At 39.5% G+C, this 26,641-nt stretch overlaps 1 protein-coding gene across 2 annotated transcripts in view; it reads right to left on the bottom strand.

Annotated features, from left to right (window-relative positions):
- Positions 1–26,641, bottom strand: part of LOC149258986 (endoribonuclease Dicer homolog 3a-like) — a 290,704-nt gene that overhangs the window by 37,009 nt on the left and 227,054 nt on the right. Inside the window, exons 13-24 of one of the 2 annotated variants that reach the window (XM_089417176.1) lie at positions 16,523–16,744; positions 15,964–16,241; positions 15,455–15,729; positions 14,787–15,334; positions 14,575–14,675; positions 14,211–14,422; positions 13,871–14,080; positions 13,017–13,493; positions 12,487–12,771; positions 11,920–12,246; positions 11,380–11,812; positions 10,725–10,805 (exon numbers count right to left, since the gene is read on the bottom strand). In XM_089417176.1, the coding sequence (XP_089273302.1) occupies positions 10,725–10,805; positions 11,380–11,812; positions 11,920–12,246; positions 12,487–12,771; positions 13,017–13,493; positions 13,871–14,080; positions 14,211–14,422; positions 14,575–14,675; positions 14,787–15,334; positions 15,455–15,729; positions 15,964–16,241; positions 16,523–16,744 (3,449 nt within the window). The remainder of the gene's footprint in view (positions 1–10,724; positions 10,806–11,379; positions 11,813–11,919; positions 12,247–12,486; positions 12,772–13,016; positions 13,494–13,870; positions 14,081–14,210; positions 14,423–14,574; positions 14,676–14,786; positions 15,335–15,454; positions 15,730–15,963; positions 16,242–16,522; positions 16,745–26,641) is intronic. The other variant, XM_089417185.1, reaches the window with a different exon arrangement.

The following is a 26,641-nucleotide window of genomic DNA, read 5'->3' as shown; positions in this document are numbered from 1 at the left end:
AACCATTTGTACTTTGGCAAGCTTGGAGAGAAATTACAAAAGTGAGAGAGCAAATTCATGACGGTTTGAGTGAAGGAGAGCCGGTTTCCAAAGGGCGCGGCGCATACACCAGGGCGCGCGGTGCACACAGAGGGCGCGACACACTGGCAGCCAGCCCACAGGGCTAAATCAACAAGGGCGCTACGCACTCAGGGCGCGTGGCGCACTGGGCTTGGTGCGCGACGCACACAGCCAGAGAGCTCAAAACACTTGCAAATTGGTTTTATACCCCTGTTGAAGGCTAGCAAACAAGAGGTAGGCTCAAATGAAACCTCTTCTCTGTCAATTTGGTCAATGACTGGTGCTTCTAAGATGTTGAATGATACCCAAAGCACATTGGCCATCCATGAAAATAATCATCAAAGCAAAATGATAAACGGGGTTTGCAAATTTGTGAAGACGCCACCAAGGTTGCTCCCATCCCCTTGTCCCCTCACTCCTCGTCATTTGTCACCTCCATTCCACCTTGTCTCCTAAGGAAACCCCCTAGAAATCTCCACTAAGACCCACCCCCGGAGTTCCAAGCAAATTAATGTCTTTCGACAGTGCGCGGCGCACACACAAGGTGGCGCGACGCACTCAGGGCGCGCGGCGGACTGGGAGCCCGACCACAGTGTTAACATTACACTGGCGCGACGCACTGGGCAAAGCGCACGACGCACAGACCTATGAGCCTAAAAAAGCACCGAATCGCCCAAATTGTTTATGAATGGCTCTCAAAATTGCAAAGGTGGCCCTAGATACCTTCACCATTGATCCTTAACTTAAAGAAAAAAGATGATTTTGGTGACCATGAAATCAAAGGAAAAATTTATATTAAGCAAACACAAAAATGACACAAAGAAGGGAAAAAAGCTAGGGTTTTGCTACAGTAACATGATTGCTAAATATGCTTCTATCCTACCTCTATCCGCTAATTCCCCTGGAGCAGTTTCCCCTAATAGTTACCCTAGCTACATTGCAATCATATCCATTCGTCCGCTTTATTCCCATAGCTCAAAATATCCCAAACCCTACCCCATCAAAACCATACCCCAAACACTCCCAAATCCCTGATAAATTTCTCCTTTAAACCCCTATTCCCCTTTTCATCATTCCCCTCCTAACACTCCCCTGTTTTATTGTCCCCTTGGTGACAGATTTTCAGAGCATCTATCAATTTCATTGGATTCAGAGGGCAGCATAAAACTCAGGGTACAAGCAGCAGTAATGGCATCAGAAAATTCATCAGAGTATGAGGAGGGGACCCACAACGACACATCTTCAGGAGAGAGGGCCCATAGGAGACATCACCGGAGCGGCAGACATCTTAGAGATGAGCCAAGCACCCTCACTGAGCTGCAGGCATGCCCACTTGCCATGTCTTGTTTCCAGCACTTGGCATGTTATGAATTTTGTCAAAGGGTGGCGAATGTCAAAGTCCATCATGAGTTGGCCCGCCTTTTTGCACTTCATCTACAGGGAGGCCAATCTGTCTTGGCTGGGGTCACTTTCACCTTGACACCGGAGGCTATATCAGTGGCAACGGGGATACCAAACATTGGGGAGCAGTGACATAAGAAGAAGGTGGAGAGGCATCACTATGAGCCTTACATCAAGAGCAGCTGCTTGAGCCAGCTCACCAGAGTTTTTCCATTCAAATTTTTGAGGGATGAGTATACCCCACTCACGAGATTGATCATGAAGTATTTCAGTTGCGAGGGGAGGTTTTCTCGCCTTTATGCCTATCACATTCGCTTGCTCATGCACTTCACCAGGGTGAGGATGACGACCCTCCCATTTTTCATCTGCAACAACATTGAGAAGAAAAAATTCATGCAGCGCAAGACCCCACAACAGCAGTTAAACAGTGTATATCATTTTGCTCTCATCCGGATCTTGGTAGACCATCAGTTGGGATTGCAGGGTATTGCTTGGGAGGACTTCATCTCCCATGATTTCTTCAGCGCCCCACCGGTGATATCAGAGGCAGAACATGAGGTGGGAGGTCCTTCACATCAGTTTGAGCCTGAGATGGGAAGCCCTTCACATCAGTTCGAGCACCATGAGACTGCCACCATGCCAGTATACGTCACATACCAGAAGGGCAGTAGACCATTGTTCGCAGCAGCAAAGCGAGTGTTATCTTCACCCGGGGTGGAAGGGGCCTCGCTTCCGACATCAGCACCACAGGAGCAGGGTAAGGAAGGGCCATCAGGTGAGCAAGAGATCGAGTTTGTTCTCCTCCAGGAAGATGAGACAGATGCAGAACCTGCAAATGCTGAGCTGGGAGAGATCATTCAGGAGTAGCAATCTGTGATTGAGAACCTCTCCCTGGACTTGAACATTGCCAAGTGGAACGTGCAGTATCTGGAGCAGAGGAACAAGCAACTCGAGGATCGGCTAGCTGAGATAGAGTTGCAAATGATCTAGGAAAACCGGCGACACATCCCGACAGCACAAGGCAGACCTATGGAGCAAAGAGACGAAGACCGGGAGTATGTGCTATAGAAAATGAATGTTCACTTGGAGCAGCGGTTGGATAAAGAAAACAGGGAGAAAGACATGCTGAGGCGCATGACTCATCACTACCAGGCCCGAAACATGAGTTCCAAAGCGAGAATAAGGAGCCTAAAGGCAAAATTGAGCAAAGGACAAAAGAGGCAAAGGAGGCAAAGGAGCAAGATCGGCTTCGAATCTTGGCTGAGGCTTCCTTGGCACAGCAAAGCACTTCATAGGGAACCTCCAGCCCAAATTTCAAAAAATTTGGGCAAATTTTGGTCACAGGCAAATTTTTTGGGCACAAACAGGAAATTCCTCCTTGGGCACCGCGCCACTGGCGCGACGCTAAAAATCTAGGACTCTAATCGAGGAATGGCTTGCATATTTGGATTCAGCAGCGAAAAATACTACTACTAGTGTCTGGGCAAGAAATTTTGACAAGTTTTGGGTCTCCTAAAGGTCAAAAACACCCAAAAATGGCCTCTCTGCCACCTTTTTGACACACAGAAAACAGTCTTGGGAGAATGAAGATTTGGAGGGGCAAATAAGCACTAAATTGAGAAATTTCAATGGGGTTAGAAAGTAGATAGGACAGGCTTTCCAACAATCCCACTCGGGCACATTTTGGACACCTGCAAGTGCCCCAAAACAGGCTCCAAAGTGGCGCGACGCACAGAGGATTTGGCGCGGCGCGCAGGGAAAAAACGGCCAATTTGCTCTCGTTTCGCGAAATTTCGGGTCGCGACTTCTCCAAGTTGGCCCGGTCATCTACACTTCGGTTTTTTGGCACCAAAGGCGGAATTTAAAGAGTTTTCTCTCCATATGGGCATCTATCCAAGTGGCAAAAGAATGCAAAGGGTCACCCCAGCCAAATGTCATGCTTGAGAGAGCTACACCTGTAGCTGATGGTTGGCTCTCCATCTCCTTTTCGAAATGATTTGAGTAACTTCTCAACCCCTGGGCATTCCATCTCTTCTCTACACTTTCTCTATATTGTATGCAAGTTATTTGCAAAGGGTTGGCTGGCTTGTAACTTCGAGGAGACTGTGGGAAAGAAACTCTGTTTCTGCACTGTGTATTTTTCACAGAGAATTAATGAAAGGCAGCGGCTCTGTTTCATGAGATTCTTGTGGTTGTGAGTGTAGCAAATGTGTTCTTATGTTCCATATGTATCTTGTTATGTTTCATATTTCATTTCATGCTTCATTTCAGTGAAATTTTCTAAGTGAGATTAGGTAGAATTCAATTTATATTGCTCTGCCTGTGGGAAAATTTCATGTGCAGTGTTATTCTTCTGTTGAAAATGATTCATGCGACCATGCCCTTTTCACTCTCTTCAGCAATCTTTCCATTCCGCGTTACCTTAAACCGAAATTGCTGCGCTTGCCGCCTACCTTGCCTCACGGAATAATCTGTGCCTTCATATTCGATTTTCTGTTCTTTGCTGAGCGTCAGTTCCATATACATCACAGAAGCTCGGTCACTTCAAAAAAATCTTTTCCAAATCCCTTTTCACTTACTAGCCTAAGGTAAATATTGCCTTGTAAGTCATCTCAGACCATTTTGCATATCCATTCGCTGAGTGTGACTCGGAGAGAGCCCTCTCCTGCTCTGGTAGGGCTAGCTACCAGATTGAGCGTGGTTTGTGGTTACCCTAATTTTTGCCTTCCTTCAACCTAAGGCAGATTTAGGTGCTAACAAACTTGACTATTATCTGAGATAACTCTCGAACTCAGATTTGAGTTTTTCGTCCTTTTGCAACTTCATTGAGGTATTCTTCATCTTTGACTTTTCAAATTGAAACTTGGCTTGAGGTTATTTATCTACTTTTTGAGGCTCTTGGTCCTCTGAAGTAGATTATGGGTCTTCTTCATCTTGCTTAGGTCTCATGGATATTCCAAGATTTCTTGGCCCCTTTAATAGATCTTGAGGCTCAGATAGAGGCTTGGTCTGAGGTCTATAACTTTTTAGCATGAGATTTGGATTTTGGCCTTCTCATAAAAATGCAAGAATGGTTATCTTTCAACAATAAAAAAAATGAAAATTTGACCCTAAACAAAGATTTGGATTAGGGATTCCTTTTCTTCAAAGTAGATTGCTTGACAAGGTTGCTCTTTCAACCAAAAGCTCTAATACCATGTTGATTTTTAGGGATATTCTATATTGATAATTACTTCTTATGTTTTCTTAGTTTGATCTTTCTTTCATTCAATTTCATCATAAAGTAATTACACAGAAGATCTTCGACAATGGACATTAAGATCATAAAAAGTCATCCAAATCAAGAACACAAGCATTTACACTGGGAAAACCAAACAACCTTCTCCTTAGAGAAATCATCAAGTTCAATAGAGATACATCAATCAGATACAAATTCAAACAAACCAACCATATAGTTAGGTCAAACCTGTTCAAGCATCCCTCTAGTCAAGTCAACAATCTACTCCACAAGTTGGTCCTCTTCTTCTTCAAGAAAGACTTGATTCTTCTCCTTAGGTAAACTCAAAGGCTATATCACAAATTCAATCTTTGTCTGCTTCAGATACATCTTCTTTGCTACCCTAAGATATGCTAATTTGTTGGCCTCAGGTTCGTTCTCTTTCCTTGCCTTAGGCAGGCCTCTTCCACTTGCCACAAACCTCATCTTTCCTAACCTTAGATAAACTGATTTGCTTGTCATAGAAGATGACAGAATGGTGTCTTTATATAGTCTCTTGAGAGGCTCAATTGGGGCCTCTAGAATTTGGGGCTAACCTAACTAGAGGGGAGCCGACCTAGCATCTTTTGGATCCAAATATTTAATTTCAAAAATTCAAATTTTCTCTTTTCAAAAGGGCACGGAGATCATGCCTTAATATCTCTCTTTTGACAATAGCATAAAGAACATGCTTTACAAATACATCAATGACTAAAACAATAATTATAAAGACCGACCATAGCTACAAAATTAAACAAAAGGGACGTCATGATCTATTCTTACTATCCCTAGTGATCAATAATTGTATACTTCACAATTCTATGCTTGATTCAGGGGCTTCTTCCAATGTCATGCCATTGAAAGTTATGCACCAATTAGAGATGGATATCACTAGGCCATTTAAGAATGTGTGTGGTTTTGATTCTAGGTTCATCCCTATCTATGGACTTATTAAAGATCTTAAGGTATCTCTGGTAGCCAACGAGGATATTTTTTGTGTTGTGGATATTGTTGTCATCGATGTGCTTGATGTGTAGGGAATGTTGTTGTCCAGGAAATGGTGTGCTTCAATTGGTGAGCAATTGTAAATGGATTTATCATACGCCACTATTCTTGAGCCTGATGAGACCCCATTTGTACTCTACAAGGAGCCTCATTTGCCTGATCATGTGGAAGACATGAATCCATTCCCATTCCTTGTGTATAATAGCCTTGAGAACAAGTCTTCAAGGTTGGTAAATCGAAAGCCTCCTTATGGGCCTTCAAAACCAATAAAGCCGCCTGCTTCTCAAAAAGTCTACCACATCAAGAAACTAAACCCTAGGTCGACCATTCCTAAGAAGCAATGGGTCCAAAAACTAATCAGAGCTTACCAAGTAAGTGACCTTGTGTTGGTTACTTCTACATTACTAAACTTGATGGTGAACTTTTACATTCCCTGTTGACACAGAGCCGCCTCACCCTCCTTGTTGGAAATTGACATTCACATATCACGCATGGTAGTCTAAGTGCATTTCATATTGTGTGAGCATTCTAATATCATTCATCTCATGTTTCATGTACACTATATTGCATTTAGATTAGATTTTATTTTTTATACAAATCATTACTTTCATATAAAACATGGGTGATGCTCTATGCCTAGTGCACATGCTCCCAAACAAGTTGATTTCAATGTGCAAATTAAAGTTTTGTGGTCCCAGGGATTGTTGGAGTTCTCATGAACTCCCCTCGTTCAAGCATATGGATCATGCACTGTATGGTGAGCTCGTGTTCAAGTTGGAGTCAGATGTTACTCGCCAAAAGTGGGTGACCCTATAGGAGAGGAATTTTGTCTCGTTCTTCACATCTAGCCAGCCAACCAACAAACTCTAACATCCACCATTAGCCGATGATGATGTGCCATTTTATCTTAACCACATGCATTAGTCATATACCTTCTCACCCATCCGACAAAGAGCACAAGGATGAAAGTAGGGTTTCGAACAAAAGGTACTTTATTCATTTCGCAATTGGGTGCTTATGCTTGTATTTAGGTTTTGGATATCGATTATGAGATGACCTAGAAAAAGGAGGGGTTTTGACTGTGATCTTGTTCCCTCACCTTAAATGGGAGGTTAATTTTCGAGCCCAGTCCAGTGGGACTTCCCCTAATGGTCCAATGGGTATAGGAGGGAAGCTACTCATGAAGCCTTGATTGAGATAATGTGTTCCATCTATTCCTATTCCATACTTTACATTTTCCATCTTACATTAGAAGCCCATATTCCACCTCCATTCTTCGGGTTCAACTAACCATTAGTTCTCTCGGATTTGAAACTCATACATCCATATTCCTAGGTAGGGCCTGAAACTTTAGCCTGGGACGTTGATGCAGCTAAAAGAAAGGAAAAAACATATTATGGCTACAAAATAAAATAAAAGAATATCAAAATGCAAAAGATGGCTAAGACATACAAAGTAGCACATGGGAAAAATCCTAGCATGAGCTCTACCTCACTCATTAGCCAACAGGGTCATGAGCACATGTTGTTCCATTACATCATCAACAAGAACCCTTGCATTTCCCAACCCTGATGGGCAATGAGATGCCTCATCATTAAGGGTTCATACAACTGCTCCACATCATATAAAGCAAGTTGGAACCCTTTGAGATACGGCCAACAATATAAAGAAAAATCAAGTGAAAGTAAAAGGCACACACAAGGGGTGGAAAAGCAAAGGCTGAGTTGGTATCTCATGCATCCACAATTGCTCCCTTTGACCATGGAACTTGGCCATGAAGTCTTCTACCCTCCATTACCATCATTATTCACTAACACCTATCAATTGAAGGGTGGAATGAGGAAATGTTACTTCCCCTTAGGGGATAGGAACACCTAATAGGGTTGTCCTTTAGCCACTCCTACCTAGGGAGGAAACACCATTACGAGTTCAAGGCCCTAATTTTGGAAGGGAAGCCCTATTTTTAGTATTAAATAACCCTTTACATTCAAGCTTGGTTCACTTAAATGCAAAAATGATTATTGTACCTTATGACAAGTTGCTTTCACTAGACTTTATGTTGTAATTGCTAGGTGGTTCCACAACCCAGACATTGGCCACCTTATCCACAGGTATCCAAGCCATTTGAGAAATACATTGACATCCACTGTGAAGCGTTGAGAGCCTTGGGCGTCCGAGTAGTAGTAGCACATCACACCTACCACGGGCCACCTTCTGCGCCCAAGATGTTTTTCCACTCTACACTATATTTCATGATTCTTTAGGATGATGCACCTAGACCAGCATGCCCCCAACTCAACCTGATCACTCTCTGCGATATGGCAGTTGATCCAGAGTCCGGATGAGCATGGTCTCATCTTCTGAGACATGGTAGGGATAGTAGCACCTAGAAATTCGTTGACATTGGAGCATAGATGGACATTTTGAGCAAATGGAGACCGAGGAGACCACCTTTGGTGTCCCAAACTAGATTTTGGGGTCCACAACTCACATGTGTGGGCAAATAGTTTGTTTTTTGTCTAAGCTAGTGGGTTAGCTTGTAACCCAATGCATCATTGTGTTTTTACTTGTTTTCCTAGGGGATTTTAGGTTAATAAGGAACAATTACTCATACAAATAGAGGAGAGGACTATTGTATCTCTCATCATCATGACTTGTGAACTCGACCTTCTCTTCTTAAGTATTTCGACGTCTTTTCCGATTGGAGAGATGTGATATATGGAGCAAGATTTTTCTTGGAGCTATTGTCTTGTATTTGGAGAAGTTATCTTGCATTGAAGATTCGATTGTTCATGCATATTATCTTGTAAGTTCCATTACTAAAAATTTCTAATTTCATGTCTAATGTATGGAATAAATTGATGATCTAGGTTAAATATTGTGCCCTAATATCAATTTATTGGAAGCTGCATCATATTATTGCATGCATTACTCATAGTATGATATGTGAAGGGTAATCCCATTGGTGATCTTACATTAGCTCTCCCAAGTGACTTTCAATCCCTCACAAAGGTAATAGTTAGGGTTTTGATGCTAGGGCATCAAAATATCCTTACTCCTTTGCAAGTTTTAGCCATCTTTAAGGGCAAATAGACTCCATCAACCCTAGAACTAGGAACCGACCATTCTTTGTTGGTGGTCAAATCAAAATTTATCCATAAACTTTTCTCTTTCCTTCTCTCTACCTAATTCGACCCTTTTAAGGCTAAGCAACCACCCAGGGCCTAGTGCGAATTGGCTAGGAAGGCAAATTTTGGCTCTTGGAATGTCTAAATATCAAGGGTAGGGTGGTTGGCACAAAATCAAATATTTTGGTAGGTGTTCTTTCCAATTTTCTACATAAATTTCCTTGCCCTAAGGTAAAACCCTAATTTGGTTTTTGCTTCAATTTGGGAGCTTACTGAGGGTTTCATGTGCCATATCTTTGCTGAAATAAATTGTGAGAAACCCTTTCTCTATACCTTGACCTTTGGTCATCTCAACTATCAACCTACTAATCAATCCCTCAGTCTTGTGTTGTATAACTTAAGAATCACTAAGTAAAGAAAATTGCCTTCATTCACTAATTGGAGCCTTTTACTTAAGTCGAGCCTTTCCCTTAGAAGCTTCTTGGTTATCCTAAGACCTTTATAACAAGTATAACTCTTATAGGTGACCTTATACTTGGACTTCTCCCATTGGTGAAAGTCCATAAAGTGCAGGGGGTTTTGGTTGTGGTGATAGTGGGCCATTACTCCATTGTTGTCACTTGGTCTAGTGATAGCTTTGTAGGGTACCCCTCTCAAAGGCCTACTAGATTTTGTGGCAACAAGCTGTATTTCTCAAAACAAGACAAAAAATCACACAATGAGTGCAATTTTGAACAACTTAAGCAATCATCTAAAAAAGCATCCTAGATAGTCCCAAATCATGTTATAACTCAGAAGATATGACCAACTACATGAAAGAATGGTTTCAAAACTGACCAGGAATCTCTTAACCACATTTGAATTCATTGTCATGGAATAAAACAAATCCAAAGAATGGAGGATGACTACAAACGCAATTTGAATATAAAATCATATACATCACTGAACAATCAACGCACATCGCCAGCCTTTTACGCTAATGATTGAAGAGATAAAAAATTCATCCATCTTTCCCAGGAATAATACAAATGAGCCCATAGGAATGTGGTTTAGAAGCAACAAAAGAGTTCAACAGGTTTGTATTGATGTGGGGTTATGCGCTCAAAACCTCTGAAGTGGATGTGGATAAGGCCAGGTGCAAGTCCCTGGTGACTTTGACAACATTGATACACCCCTCACAATGCTGCAGCTTAGCCAAAAGGATTCTGTAAGACATAATTCTCAAAACAAAACAAACAATCACACAATGAGTGTGCAATTCTGAACAACTTAAGGTGATCTATCTAAAAGAGTCTCAGATTGTGAAGAATAGTGCTACAACTTCGAGGATATGACCAACTACATGAAAGAATAATTTCAAAACTGACCAACTAGATTTGAATGATTGGTATTCAACTTAAATAACATAACAGCTACTACCTTTTCTTCAAATCATCGTCACACACACTAACAAGCCAAAATATACATCAAAAGAATCTGAAGTATCTTTCATTACCTCACTAAAGTTTAAATGCTGGAGGACTAAATTACAATTTGTAAGAAAGATATCCAACACTATCTAACTCCTCTCTCACCAATAATTTCTTCGACAAATTTTCCCTCTTATCTGGAAATTTGAAGAACAGCCAAATAATTTGGAAAACAATAACCCATTTAGTCTAGAGCCATCCATTAGGAATAGCAAGAGGAGAGCCACTCAAAGTCATAAAAGCTTTATAAGCATATTGTCCTCAACTATAAAGTCAGTTTCTAATCAATACCAACATGAAGTTTAGTATTTCTTGAATTTATGGTCTTTAAGGCCTGAAATCCTTAAGAGTTTAACTTGCACAGTGAAAACGCCCAAGCAAAATATTCAGCGTTGTGGTACATACCTGGAGAAAAGCCTGATTGGGAACATAACGTACTGCTTTTCCCTACTCCATGACGAGTGCTTTCTTCACTTGCCAAGCCACCTGAATTGTTGAACAAAGAGTAGATAAGAAGCAAGCAATTACCAAAGTACGATAGGGATGCTAATACTAAATTCCCTGAAGAAAAGTCTTTAATAAAAAATAGAAGGTCTAGAATAACTTAAATCGTATTTTCACTTAATATTATTCTTGCCTCTATTCAGATATCAATATCACTTACATACAATCTTCATATTTCAGAATGCTATGATTAGTTTCATGGAACATAAGTATCTATAAATAATTTATATCATTGTAGTCAGTATTTTTTATCCCTCTTGAATCTTCATAACATAAGATAGGGAAATCAACACGAAGGGATGAAATTTAATTATGGAACTTCTAGGAACCATTGTAGCCTATGATGTTTGTGACAAACATGTTCATGATATTAACAAATGAAGATGCTTGACGTAAGCTAGAAATATGAAATATCGGTTTCTCAATTCCCACAGCCACAGTTTAACATCTACAATTATATATACGCATAACTGATGATCCCAAAAACAATATATATTATGTAAAGCTTAGAATAAAACCAAAAAAGTTTAATAAATATGTGATATAAGCAACGTACCATCTGGAGACCAGTTTGGATTTGAGATATCATTAACATTATCTACCAAAGCATTATCACTTTCATCAACAATAAGATCCTTAGATGGCATGGAGTTCATTGAGGTCTCCAACAACCTTGGTTTCTTTCTCAAAGGATCATGATCTAATATACTTTCTTCTTCCTTCCTACATCTGTCTACTTTGGCAATGGTATTAATTGCTTCCTCCTCTGCAGTTTCCTGATCCACCTTTAAAATATGATCTCCATTGATTGTACCTGAAAATTCCTCTATAGGCTCATATTTACCGTCATTAAGATCGGCAACATTTTCTAAAACACAACCCATTTTCTCATGAACAATGCAGCTCGAGGATGTCTCCAAATCTACTTTGTCAGTGAAGGCCATTGAGCTATGTATATGAAGGAGGCGACTATGATAGAATCCTCTTTCCTTTCATTCAAAACAAATATATTACTCACTAAAAAGTGTACCAGAAATAAAGTAACAAAAATACTAAATACAAGTTCAAACAAGCAAGCAATAATATGCATACTTACCTCCATAAGCAATAAAATTTGTTGGGCAGCAGCCATCTTTGCAGCCTTTCTGTTTTCCTTAGACCCTGTTCCAGCTATAACTGATTCTGCTAGATGAACTTCTCCTACAGCCACAGTGACTTCCCGTTGTTTGGTGAACTTCCACTTAAGAGAATAGCCATGTTGACAGCAGAGTTCTTGCAGCTCCCGTAGTGGATGGAGAACCAGTGTTTCAGGTGTAACAATAGGAGACAAAATAGGCTTCATTATCCTCCACAAGCATTCTAAATCAAATCTAGTATCCACTAATATAGCACCTGCAATGCTTTCTACTAAATCTCCTAATACCTATATAGAACAAACAGAATGATGAGAGAGCAGCTACCAAACAAACCACTATGCTCGATTCAAGAATAGACACAAAAAATGACATTATGTCTTTCACATTTCTAGTCAGGGAAAAGTAACGAATACGGAAATAATTTGAACGGGTCATAGTATAATTTGTATCTTTAACTCTAATAAGAAGATGTAACACTGACACAACAGAACATTGTGACAGCAAAAATTTGTTCAAAGTTTACTTGCCTTGGGGCCTGCTTCTGCAGCTCCAAAAGGTACAAATCGGCTTTCCCCTTTCCCACCTCGTCCAACAGCCATCACAAACTTTGTTATTTGATTCAGTAGAGCACCTGAACCATGACGAAGATATTTCTGAATGCCATGTTTCACAGCAGCTCGTGCAAAATTCCCATTGTTAACAGCTGCCGAGCGCAGATCTGTTAAAAATCCAGGAGAGAGACCGGAGTGTATTGAATAGAGATGCTGTGTGATAAGGAAATCCAGCACAGAGTCCCCGAGAAATTCTAAGCGCTGCACAATTATAAATTTAACCATCATATTCAATACAGTATCAAAAGTAATTTCAAATTTCCAGAGAAGAAAACCCTATATAATGGCAATAGTTTCTATTAAAATTGACAAAAACAAATATCAAATATATTGCCTTATCTTCTTATTTTTACCCACAACATTACAACATGATAAATAATAACCAAGAAAATCTCTGAAACAGAAGCAAAATTGTACATACATAATCCTACATTTTTTAGGATTACCTGGTAACAACAACCTCCTTCAGGGTCTTGTTGAGATGCATGTGTGATAGCTTCAACTAAAAGAGCCTTGTTCTGAAAATTATATCCCAACAGCGATTCCAGGCCCTTCAAATTTGTGTTCCTTAAAACAGAAGGGTAAACAAAAGCACGTTGAAATGCTGCCTCAACTAGGTCATGTTGAAATTCAACCTCCATATTCATCCACTTCATGAACTCAAGAGCAGCAATTGCACCGCCACCAACTAAGTGTGCTCCAATTAAAGATTCCACAACATCAGATATTGTTTTTGAGCACATCCACCGGTGACCCTCATCACAAGCTTTCCCAATTTTAACCATGTTATCTTCCTTACCGATAGAACAATTTGCATTGTCAAGATAATTTGTAATATTACAGCAACAAGGAATGACTCTTCGGCACAGCATTCCAGGGGCAATCCATCGACGTGTATCAAATGGTTCATCCCGAATATATTCCTATGTCCACAAACAAAACAAAAGATTGTCATTCTCATATCCCAGATTTTTAAGGAATATTTGTATATTTTTGGTTCTAAAACTACATACAATATTCAAAATATTCTTCCCCACATATTGAGTTTAAAATATCTATTTCACTATTAACCTGAAGTGAAAAAGTCAAAATCTATGTTTCTCGGTATATGTTACATTAATCATTATCAAACTTTAGAGACACAAAACGCAGAAGAGTGTACACAAACAATACTAACAGGGAAGCGGATTATTTAGGCCATGCAAAAACAAAAGAACCTTTCATAGATTTTGGACTGTATAATCAATTTTCTTGAATTCTAGTAAATTAATAATATAAAACAAAAATTGTATGTTGATACCGGCAAATTGCGGGTCATTGCCAATCGATGAAGTGTTGCATTTGAAATGCCCCAAGCTCTGCATGCTGATAACTGTCCTTCATGTTTTTTTTCATATTTCAAGAATAAATGACGACTAATGGCGTATTTCAAAAAAGAATCCCCCAATAATTCCAGCCGTTCATATGAAAAGCACTCAAAGCATCTCGATGTAGTCAGTGCTTCCATGATCTAACAGAAGAGAAAGACAACCAGATGCTACCTATATCAAATATATATGAATAAAGCTACAAAAGATTGCATAATCCCAGCTATAAAGTAAAAGGAAAGTTAATCTAAAAGCCCAGTGCATAAAAGTTACCAGTGCAGCAGGTATTGGTGGACATGTAGGACGTTCTTCCCTAATAGCTTTGCGGAGTTGACCAGCCAGAACTAAAGAGTTCAAACGGTGCATCACTGAAGGAATTAAATATAGCGATCTAATTACAGAGCTTGAAACCCCTAAATCCAAGCACAATTCCGGAGGAAGTTCTACAAAGTTAGCTTCATCTACAATTGAATGTTGTCTCCCTGCTGTGCATACCAAACAAAAATCAATTCCTCAATGTATATTCAAAAGGGTCCCAACTGCATTTTCTTTACTAGTGGAACATCATAGCATACACAAATATATCTTTCAAAAAGTTGGGAGGCCTTGAACGAAGGAACAAACAACACTTTCGAACCTTTTAATTCTTCAAAGTGATTGGTAAGGAGATTGTGGGGCCGGTGAGTTTGCTTCACCCGTAGAAGAGGTTGATTCAAATGCTTGAGTTTCTTTCCATACCTACAACAAACCATTCTAGGCACAGCTTAGATACCACAGAGCGAAATTAATTTCAAAATAAATATTGTTCCTTGAACATTTACGCATGTTAAAAGGACCAAATATGCTTACTTTTTTTCAAAGTAATCATAATAATTGCAACATTGATCAACTTTTGGATCTTTAGACTTGGGGAAGGGACTGTTGGCAGTTTTATCCCGACTAACTTCCATGACAGAGTAAATTTTTCCAGTATGTAAAGTTACAATTGCTCTATCTATTAGATCTGAAGCTTTGTGAATTCCACTTGCCAAAGTAACGGTTCCTTCTTTACAGTCACTGTACTGTAAATGAGTCCTATTCAACAAAACCTCAAGAAGATCTCTAACATTATTGTCTGTCTCTGAAACAAAAAGGTATTTAAACAATGTTGCCCCTGAGGCACAACTTCTAATGCATTTCCAATCAATAATTGCCTCTCTTTGACTAGCCCCAATTTTATCTGCTTCAACAGGCAAAAGAAAGTACATATTTGAGCTAACCCATAGGTTTTTCATTTCCATAATTTTTAAACAATTTTTTCCCTCAACCCTCGATCCTTCTGACTGCTTATCTCGACATAATAGTTTAGCAAACACTCCATTGAAGAGTGTTTCATGGAAAGCTTTTGCATCCTTCATCTGGTGTAGAACACAGAAACAAAACCAAGTCACATATAACAATTACAGGCAGAGTAATTATCTGAGAAGAAAATTTCGACACATTGAATCCTTTGAAACTGATTTTTCAATATATCACACCTGACTAGTGTCCAATTTCATGTCACCACAATGCAACAAACTTGACTTAAAAACTCTTCCTCCTGTTAAGAACAGATCTGTTTCTACATTTGAGATGTCTTCGTCCAACATTTCTTCAATCAAAAGCACAAAGTTTGCATATGTCCTCTCCTCATTGCAACGTGATGTAAAATACAGTTTGTAGACTTGCAAAGTTACCCCGCTCAAATTTTCACCCCAGGTACCAGATAAAGCATATGCTTTTGATGAATGCAGTTCCTTTCTTTTAGTTGTCCCTTAAGAAGAGACAAATATGCTGAAAGGTTAACAGTTATTCTTCTTAAAAACCCTAAATATACTAACTGTAAAGAGGAATCTGATCTTAAATTAATTTTAAACTACAAAATGCATGGCAATGAATTGATAAAAAAATGAATTGCATGTTAAGACGATGATAGCAAGTTGCTATGTTTGACACATTGCAAATGAATTGGAAATCTGCTCAACTTAATGCTGAGTAAATAACATACCTGCATCGGTAGTCATTTTGCCTGATGAATTCATTATTTCTTCCTCTTCTGGCAAATCTTCAGTTACTGGTTGTAGATGTTCATCAAGAGCTCCAACTTCATGCAATTTTTTGCATGCCTCCAAGCATGCAAGCTGCCTAGCACAAGCAAGTTTCCCATTTGAAGAACTGATTACTTCCTGAAAAGGTGCATTTGGTGGCAATTTCAATATGCACTCGTACAAGTTGTCCTCACCCTCCACTTTTCTGGGTATAAAATCTGGTCTAGGTGAGTAATATCTAAACCAACAACAACAAAATTAGAAAACATCCCAAATCTTCCATCATAAACATAATTATTTGAGTATGCTACCTAAGTTCCAAGAGTATACTGGAACAAAATTGGACCACAGTATGTGTTTGGCTTAATAACAAAATCATAAATGTACGAAACTTCAAAGCATTAAACAGAAGCTGAATTCACACAGTTGTCTCCAGAAGAAATTTGTCATTGACATGATCTCCAACTGAGAAAATCTTCATCTTCAGAAGATGAATTACCAAAAGCACTGATCACTTACTTGTCTCCAGGCAACTTTGCACAGTATTTATAGATAAGGCTGACACTGGAATCAAGTGTGACTGTAGCTCCAGTTAATGGAACACGATATACGCTTGTTTCAATGGCGATTTCTTCTTGAATACAAGGTGTATGATTTGAATTTCTATTCAAAGCCATCTCCTTCATCGATTCCTCACTCTTAATTATTTCATAGAGAAGCTTTTGTTGTTTCTCATTACCTCTGAAAATTCCATTGAAAAACAAATTGTTAAATTCACTGAAAGAATAAAAGGAATAAAACATTTAGAAGAAAATTAAGGGAAAATTACTATATCAAGGCATGTTTAGGAAATGAGAGACAAAACAGATTAAGTGAAAAACAACATTGAAGAAGAATTAAACAAAAAAAACATGTATAACAAGTATGGTGATGATCACAACACTATGTTGCACGGGTTCCCGAACCCAGGGGTGGGGTTCTCAAACCCGTCCCGCGTTCCCGTCCCCACATTCCGGGTGCTGGAACGGGTACCTCTGAGAAGAACCCTAAAGAACCCAGTTCTTCTTGAAAGAACCCGAGACTTTGAAATTATAAACCGGGTTCTTTTGATACATCGGAAAGGATTACAAAGTGCCGATGTAGATGTAATATTCCCAACTCAAATATACACAATTTTCTCTTAAAATTCCTGAGTTTTTAATTGAGTTTCAATGAGTCTTAATTGAGGTATTTTATCAAATAGCTGAAGGACAACTGTTGTAGATGTTAGTTTTATATTTTCTCTCAAGTGACATGGACAGTGGTCATTGCAGCAATGGGAAAATGCTTCAAATAACTAGACAACGCATTTCTAAACTCAGAATTAGACTTTCACTGCTGTTACAACTTAAAATGATGAAAATTTCTGAGCATAAACAGCCATGCAATTAACTAGACACCAATAGATGTAGTGAAGGTCAAAATGGTGGAACCTGGTAGCATTACAGCAGTGTATAAATGGAATATCAGCCTTTAAATAATAGATCTTCAGCCATTAAAATCAGTCTTCTACAGCAGAGATGGATCAGCAATAAACATAGCTTGTTCTCTGAAAAATCGTTGTTTAACAAGGTAAAGTCTGATATTGTTTGAGAGCAAATTTCCCAAATTTTACAATGCCATTGCGAAGGACACACCTGGAACATGCTCCATCTGATAAGAACTTAAACTTGTTGATTGTCAGAGCTTCAGCAATTAACTTCTTAAGTAGGTAAGCTGCTACAGGATTTGGCAAAAATCTTGAAATCTGGAGAGTAAATAAGGATACATAAATTGGGCTCTATTATCTCTTGAAAGAGGATATTCGATCAGCCTTTAACCTCTGAAATCAATACGGTCAAATCATAAATATTTTAGTTTTTTGGTTTAAAGTTGAAAAATATACAAATTCATATATATTATAATTTATAAAATATAATATTTATATTATATATATATATAAATTATAATATACCCCCGACGAACCCTCGCACCCTGTTTCAAAAAATGATGTACCCGTCCCCGAGCCCACGTTTCCTGGCAACATAGTCACAACATCAACAAAACTGAAAATTATGCACAGATTTGGTCCAATACACAAAATTCACAAAGAAAACTAAGCTTTGAAAATTTATCTTAAACCTGGGGTGAACCGTGGCAGGTGTGGGGGGCAGGGGGTGGACAATCCTCATTGGTCCTAGAGCAAAAGAAAAATTGTCCTATGCCTGTAGATTGGGGACTACATCCAATAACCAGGCAGAAGCATATGCATTACTCTAAGGGCTGAGGTTAGCAGTGGAAGCACAAATTTAATAACTAACATTAGTGGGAAACTTTAGCATAATTATCAAATTGATGCACAAGAAAGTCCTTCCTTCCAGCTCACTACAAACTCGCTTCTATCCTGGTTTGAGCTCAGCATGAGATGACAAGAATCCAAAAGACCTCCTTCTACCAAGTCTTAAAGGGTTATAATGTAATGTCTCAAATCAGAAATTTTTGGAACAAGCACTTCATATAAAACTATCATGCATTTACCAAAAGATTGCCATGTAAAACCCAAACCATAAATCTATAAATTGCTCAAAATCTCATTAAAGATGACAACACGAGGAACAATGAGAAATGCAGCAATAAAATCCGGCTTTATTATAGAAATATATGCTAATACAGTAGCTGGGAATGGCCCTCCAAGATATATAATAATATTGAAACCGGCCTCCACACTAAACATGAAATCAAGCACTACACCTGTGGATTTTGAATGAATCCACCAAGGGGGGATGGGTGTTCACCTCTCATACAACAAACAACAAACAATATCAAAACCAAGATGTCCTCCAATGGCCTCCTCTTCCTCTTTTATAGATCTGATGGACCCCTCTAGAATCTTCTATTTTATTATTATTTTAGTCACGGAGCACTTTTCCCTCTTTTATTTTAATTAAAATATTCTTTTTAAAGCAGGAAAAGGGTAAATTGGCCACCATGTCTCTTCAGGTCACTGAAACTCCTATCCAAAAGTCTCATCATGTAGATCTTCTCGTTCTGGTTCCAACGAGCTATTACACATATGTGTTCCATCAATTAAGCTCCCCCAAAAAGCCACCTCGAGCATAATTAATTAAGTTATCCGCAATAATAATGTTGATTTTTGAAAGTTGTCGGAATGCACCGAAACGAAAGGCAAATTGCGTTGATGATGGAATATGTCAAGCGAATTCCATCAAATCCCACGAAAACTCCTCAAAACTCCATCGGGACCCCTAATGACATAAACCTGCTCCACTGACCTGGTCATCCCCTATCCTGGAAATCCACCCTGGTTGTACTATGAAGAAGAATAAAAATAGGGACATGACATATAACTTATAATAGACAAGCTGATTTGATAATCAATTGGATTAAAATTGACACAAATTTTGATTTGGGGTAGCATCGGATGTGCCCTAGCCACAAAAATTGGTGGAGAGGCTAAACCACATGAGATCTCCAATACCCATAAATGGTTTGGGCAGATACTAAGCAGTTTGCGAGATATTAAAATAATTAATATTTTTAATGGAGTCCCTAAGTCTAAACTTAGGAAAAATAAAATATTAATGTGAATTAATATAAAACTGTGTTAGAATGGTCCAAAAGTCATGGATCAAGCCAGATCTAATCTTAGCCGTTGATTAGAGACTTAATCTCGGTCGTTGATTTGTCAACGACAAAAGTATAAGAGGAGGCTTGTGAGTCACTTGGAGAACACACCAAGAGATCAAGATTTCGACTTTCTGGGGCTGGGTTTGCTGAGAAAGTTTAGAGAGTGATTAGAGTTGCAGCTGAGGGGCAGTGAATACAGAAGCAAAGAGGCAGAGATAGCACCGGGAGGTTCAGCGTAGTAGCAGGAGAGAGGGACGCAGAACCAGACATGGGTTCACGCAGAGCCAAATTGGGCTCACGCAGAGGCATCCAGGAGCTGCGCAGTGCCTTAGAGGGCCAGTGTGGGTGACATAGAGGGCTAGAGGGCTGACACAGTGCCTCAAGAGGTTGACAAAGGCCAAGCCAAAGTGACGTTGGGCTAACACTAGGCCAGAGAGAGTTGACACAGTGCTTAGAGGCTGACACTGGAGTTTTGTGGGGCAGATTGGAGCTGTGGAGCTGCCGTAGTGTTTATTTGGGGTTTCAGTCGGAATATTTGGTCCCGAGTAGAGAGGTACTACTGCCGAGATTTTTCTCTATTGGGTGAGCCGGATTTGGCACCCAGATTGTATTCTGAAACTGCTTAATAAATCAAACCCTTAGATAGCTGCACCGATTTTCCCGCATTGTGTTTTTCTACGGACATTAGTCCAAAAACAACGGTGTCACTTGTGTGCTTGTTTCTGTTTCCTTCAGTTGATGATTTGTAATGTGTTGAGCATGTACTTGTATTTATTTCCAGTATTTACATGGTAAATAACTTGTTAATTAACATAACAAGTAGGTAAGAATAAATCAGAAAGTACATGAAGGGTTTCTAACGGGTTAGACTTAGAAATTCCAACAGCAAAATCTAGCAAGTCTTGTAGAGGTGTGCCCTACAAGGCGAGCACTAGACCAAGTGACAAATATAAGTTAGTAGCCCACTATCACCACAGCCACTAGCCCCTACTCTCTGGATTTTCACCAATGCGAGGAATCCTAGTATATAGGTCACCTACAAGAGATATTCTAAGCTTAGAGATTTAAGGTGATACAATAGGCTTCCATACGATGGCTCAACTTAAGTACAATGCTCAACCAATGATGAATAGGTAATTTTCATCCCTTAGACAAGCCAATCTAGGGCATGCTAGAGAGAGGGCTCCAGTAATAACCTGTAAAATGGAATGGCCTAAGGTCAAGGCACCAAGAAAAGACTTCCAACAATGTATTCCAACAAGACAATGGCACATGAAACCTTCAGGTTTAAGCTTAACCAAATTAGGGCAAGAGAAACTATGGAGAAAAATGGATGAATTGGCCACCAAGGAGGTTGATTTTGTGGTAACCATATAAATCCTTCGTGTTGAATCCTTCCACACCAAGAAATTCCTCTCAAAGCAATTTCACTCTGCTTATCCTTAAGAGGGCCGAATTTAAGAGAGATAAGACAAGATTCAATTTATGGATAAAATTTGACTTGATCACCAACTAGACAAGGCCAGTGCCTATTCCTTGGATTGATGGAGTCTATAGATGCTTATGATTGGCCCGATCTTGCAAAGGAGTAAAGATATTTGATGCCTTGGGAAAAAACCCTAACTATTATCTTTGTGAGGGATCAAAGGTACTTGGGAGAGCTACAACAAGAGTTCGCCAACGGGATTACCATTCACATTCCATATACGAGTAATGCATACAATAAGGCTATCTAGATTCTATGTTCAATAATAAATGGTGCAATACAAAAACCCTAGATAACTATTACATTCCACACATTGAGCATTAACTGAAAATTTCTTCAACAACAAAGCTCACTTACAAAATGAAATGCATGAATAATCCATGATTGATCCAAGAGAACTTCTCCAAACACAAGAAAATAGCTCCAATATGCAAAGTACTCCATAAGATCACATCTTGCCAAAGATACAAGAGGCCGAAATTCTCTTGAGGGACAAAATAGTCCAAGTGATGATGATTGAAACGAAATCTCCTCTCCGCTATCTATATCAGGAGGATGAGTTTTAATGATTAGTCTACAAGCCCCTAATGACAAGTTAAATCACAATAAACCCTTGGTTTACAAGCCAACCCACTAGCTTTTGATCTAAAGAGCAAAACAAACCCACACATTGTGAAAATTACTACACTGGAATCCCTACCGTAGCAAACTGATGTTACTTCTCCTACTTGATTAAATCATACAAGTTATTTAATGTCTTCTACAGTAAATTTCGAAGTAAATACATCTGTAGCCTTCACTTAATTAATATATTCGGGGAAACAAAATACTAAGCAAGAAAGAACAATTCAACACCTAGGTCACAGTTATTTTTGGATAAATAGTCCTCGGAAAAACCCAATGCGGGAAAACCAGTGCAGCAACTCTAAGGGTTTATTATTAGGTAGGAGAAAATTCTGAGTATAAATCTAGGATGTTCAACTAGCAATCCCTTACAGAGAAAATATTGCACAAAAGACTAGTGAAAAGATCTCACCCTGTCACTGGAGAATCAATTACTGATCCTTCAGCGCTGGAGGCTCTGCGTCACCTTGGGTAGCTTCTAAGTCACCCCTCCTAGGTATTACAAAACCTCTCTGCTCTAGATCCTTTGTTGGCTACGAAATCGACTTTCCTGCCTCCCACACTCACACACTGGCTTCCGGCAACTAAACTTCGAATTCCCTCAGCAAAAATTCGACTTCCCCTCATTGACTGCGTTGCCTCTGCATCAGCACTGTGTAGGCTAGTGTCAGCTTTCCTCAAGACGTCTTTCTGTCCTCTCTCTGCTTTGTACTCTCCGAAAATTCCTTCTCCCGGATTCTCACTGCCTCTCTGCCGCAAGTTCTCCTCAATCGATTTTCCTCTTGAGAACTTCTCACCTCAAAAAATGGATTTTTTCAATCTCTCTGTGTTTTCCAAATGACCCACAAGCCCCTTCTTATATCTTCTTGTTGGACAACAAACGGCCTAGATTACATCTTAGTTAAAGGCTCAGATCGTTTTGGCTTGATCCATGGCTTTTTCTAGAAGTTTCACCTCTAATTAGATTAACACCCGTTAATATTTTAATTTTCCTAAGTTTAGACTTAGGAACCCCATTAAAGATCTTAATTATTTTAATAGAATCACTTTTGGGTGGAATTTCCCAAAATGCTTTCTAGGTTCTGTGGAATACCTATGCCCAAGCCTCCTTGCAAAAAAGGCTTAGAGCACATTTAATGCTACCCAAAATCAACACGTGTGAGCTGTTAGCCTTCTAGGGTTGACGTCATGCATGAAATGTGCTCCAACAGTCAAGCGTTGGTGCTACAAGGTTCCAAGTGTGATGTAGCAGCACATAAAAATCATGATTTAAGGGTTGGCTCTCAAATTCAATGTTATTGAAACTGAACAAGTGGCCGAACTGAAAAACCGTGTGGTCCAAGAACTCGTCAGAACTAGACCAAACACAGTCAAAAACCAGTTGATCAAAAACACAAAATATTCAAATTTTAAAGAAAAACATATATATTCATGTGCATCCATATAAATCCAAACCATTTATACACAAATAAGCAAAATAAGCAAAGGTTCTCATAATCTCATTTATGTAGCATGTAAGGATGCAAACAACCAATATGGATCAAGTGCAATCCATCTCTGAACATATGTAATATTCCTAATTAGCCATGGCTAATTGGAATATTCGATTTTGCTCAATTTTGCCTTGTATAGTTATTTAAAAATAAAAAGGTGAGGAAAAGGGGACATAACTCACTTTTAGAATAAAGTCACTCCCTAGTAGCACAACATTGTGACTTAAAGGGGAGCCAAGGGGAGTCAAAGGACCACACAGAGATGGGGCCCACGCAGACACTTGGAGGCATTGCGCAAATGGAAACGAACACGTGGCAAGAGAGGGACTACGTTGGAGGAGGTGGGCCTCGAGATCGAGAAAGGCCAACGCTATAAAGGAGAGAGGAGCCTCCTCATTTTGGCATTCGATTATGTGCATTCGAGCTAGTCATTTCGACGTAGAGCACACTGGCTGTTTACCCTGTCTGCAACACTGTTTAGTGCAAAGAGTGTCTCCGATCAGAGATCTCACCCTTAGCCCCGGGGGACTTCGAGTGCTTGCTCGGGCAAGGTAGTTTTCAGCAGTCTTTTGCAGGAGGATTAATCTTCGGAGTGAGGAGGAACGGAGCATTTTTTGGATAACTGCGCAGTCTTGAGAGAGGGACGCAGTTCATTTTGGGTGGAGTTCTGGATTGGGGTTTTGTGGAGGATTTGAGCTGGGAGATTGAGCAAGGGATCAACTCTTGCATATTGGAGGATTTTGGTACAGTTTCGTGCTGAGTTTTGGAGGATTCTATTCAATGGCAGTTCAGAGCCTTGAGGGACAGCGTAGATCCCCAAGGGGGTGATTTTACACGGTCGACTATTTCAAAAAAGCTTTCTGGGTTTTTCTGGGTTTCTTGAGTAGAGTCCGACTCCAGAGTTTCAACATTTTCTAAGGAGGCGAACAACACCAAATCCTCATTTGATTTCCAGCAGTAGCAACAACACAACAATTCTCCAGCAGCATCCACGCAGTTCAGAGAGAGAGGCCATTCCTTTGCTATTTTGAGTGTATTTCTTCACTTGCCTTGTGCAAGTTGAGGTGCCATCTTTCTGATCACCTCCTATACTCATTCCATTACTCAGTATAATAAAATGGCTTAGCATTTCTCTCTGCATTACTTGAGTATCTGCTTATATTTCATGTTTACATTATTATATGTTGAACCACTGTTATTTTTATCACTTTGAGCTTCCCGGTTACTATATCATTTGGACGTATTTGGTTGGAGATTGCTTGGGTTTGAGCGATATCCCTGAAACGAGATATTACAACATAAAATACGTTAACAAATAGGCTCTAGATGGCCTCTAGCATCCAAAAAAAAACATGCTACAACAAATACCTACATATCATCAAAATGATTGCCTATATTAGGATCTTCGTCATCAATGGAACCCTCTAAGCATTAAAATAAGATAGAAAAAACATAGCATTTCAAGTCAAGATTTTGTTTGAGCGATGGGTACATTTTTAGTAGAGTCATGATAGAGGAGTTCAACAACCAATGACACTGACATCAAAGAACATAGACGGCTTGGTGCTCTTGATTAAATACTAGTTGCATACCCTCAAACATGACAAAATCCAATTGAAACATTGCAATCCCCCCAATCCGCTCTTGATTAAATACTAGTTCCATACCCTCAAACATGACAAAATCCAATTGAAACATTGCAATCCCCCAAATCCGCTCTATATTAAATACTAGTTCCATACCCTCAAACATGACAAAATCCAATTGAAACATTGCAATCCCCCCAATCCTAAATTTCTAGAAAACTATTAAGTCTACTATATTTTGAGTGAGATCTAAAAATTCTATGTTCTCCATCTGAAATCCAATGAGGCTGGAACCATTCTCAAACATTTTGAATCATTACATCGTAATGTTAAAAATTTGAGTAAAAGGATAAAAAGAAAGATAAAGAAGAATGTCACTTTTACTTTAAGAATTTAACATTACCATGAATTGCATAGTGTTACTAGGGCCATAGGCTTGAATATTTAATATTAGGCTGCCCTAATGGAGAATTAAAACTGGGCTAACCAAATGAAAAAAAGGAATTTTTTTTAAGCTAGTCAGTGCAAATATGGACCGCAAAGAACTGGTCCCGAGATGCTCATTGCGGTGAAATAGGTCAGCTCAGTACCAATCCGGCTATTTCGATTATGGAACAAGCCGGTTTGGTACTGAACTGGACTATTCTGGTTCCGAAGCTCAAACCAAATCAGTTTTGGAAACAAACTAGTCAAACCCATCGGTTCCGGTCCGATCTTGATAACATTTACTAATCAATGGCTCTTCGTGGTCCCAAAATCTAGCTGGGGAACCACAAAGGGGTCTCCTTGACTCTCCAAATGCTCATAATGTCCATCTCTGCTCCAGCGTTGGGGACTTTCCAAGTGTTGCTACCCTCCCAAGTCCCTAAAGGAAAGACCATCCTTATCTGGGCTCTAAATCAACTGCCATCCCTCATATGGCACTGAAGCTGGCCTAGGGGCATTCTGGGTCTAGGTGTTTAATCCTGAAGAATCATTATATCCGGGGCAAAGTACTAGAATGTTCTGGCTGCAAGAGGTGCCCAGGGTCATGTGTGATGTGTTGTTGATGCTAATAGCCCCAAGTCTCCCAACAATTCACCTGTTAATGACAATATACTTCTTTGGTGGCTTGCGTACTTATGGGTATGGTGCCTAGGACATGGGTTGTTGAACCACCTTACAATCACAACATAGATTCTAGTGAAAACAAGCATACATTTAGGACAATAATCATTATTGCATCTAAGCGACCGTCAATTACATCAAACCCTATGTGATATTCCCACCTAGCAACATTGCTAAGGAAAATATCAATTCTTGGCCAGTTTTGAATTAATTCGCATTAGCACTTAGGAAGTGTGGGTTTAGAGGCCCCACATATATTTTTGATCAAATGTGCACCCAAACATTAGAGGATGGAGGAGAAAATCGAGCCACTAGTGGTATGTGGGGACCACTCATAGAGAATTGCGGCCCACATGGGCAACACGCTCTCATTGGATTGAAGTTGGTGAGTTAAAGTCGAGTTGGACCCACATGTGCATCTTGGAGGATCTTTGATAAAAAGAGCAAGAGGCACTCATTTGGGTCATTCATTCATCTATTTAGAAATCTTGTCTTTGTCTTTGACATAGCACGCTTGAGTTGAAGCCAAGTCTGCAAGTGTTGTTTAGCACATGAGTGTCTCCGAGCAAAGATCTCAACCCTTGCTTCGGTGGAATTCGAGTGCCAGCCCAAAGAGGGAGTTCCATCCTTTTCTGATTGTTCCAATAGTGGAATGCGAGTTTGTGGGGAGGAGACA

This window comes from Pinus tabuliformis, chromosome 6 (assembly GCF_031772625.1).
Source record: "Pinus tabuliformis cultivar Carrire ecotype Pingquan chromosome 6, CPIR1, whole genome shotgun sequence".
Taxonomy (NCBI): Eukaryota; Viridiplantae; Streptophyta; class Pinopsida; order Pinales; family Pinaceae; genus Pinus; species Pinus tabuliformis.
This window is presented reverse-complemented; position numbering and strand designations above follow the sequence as displayed.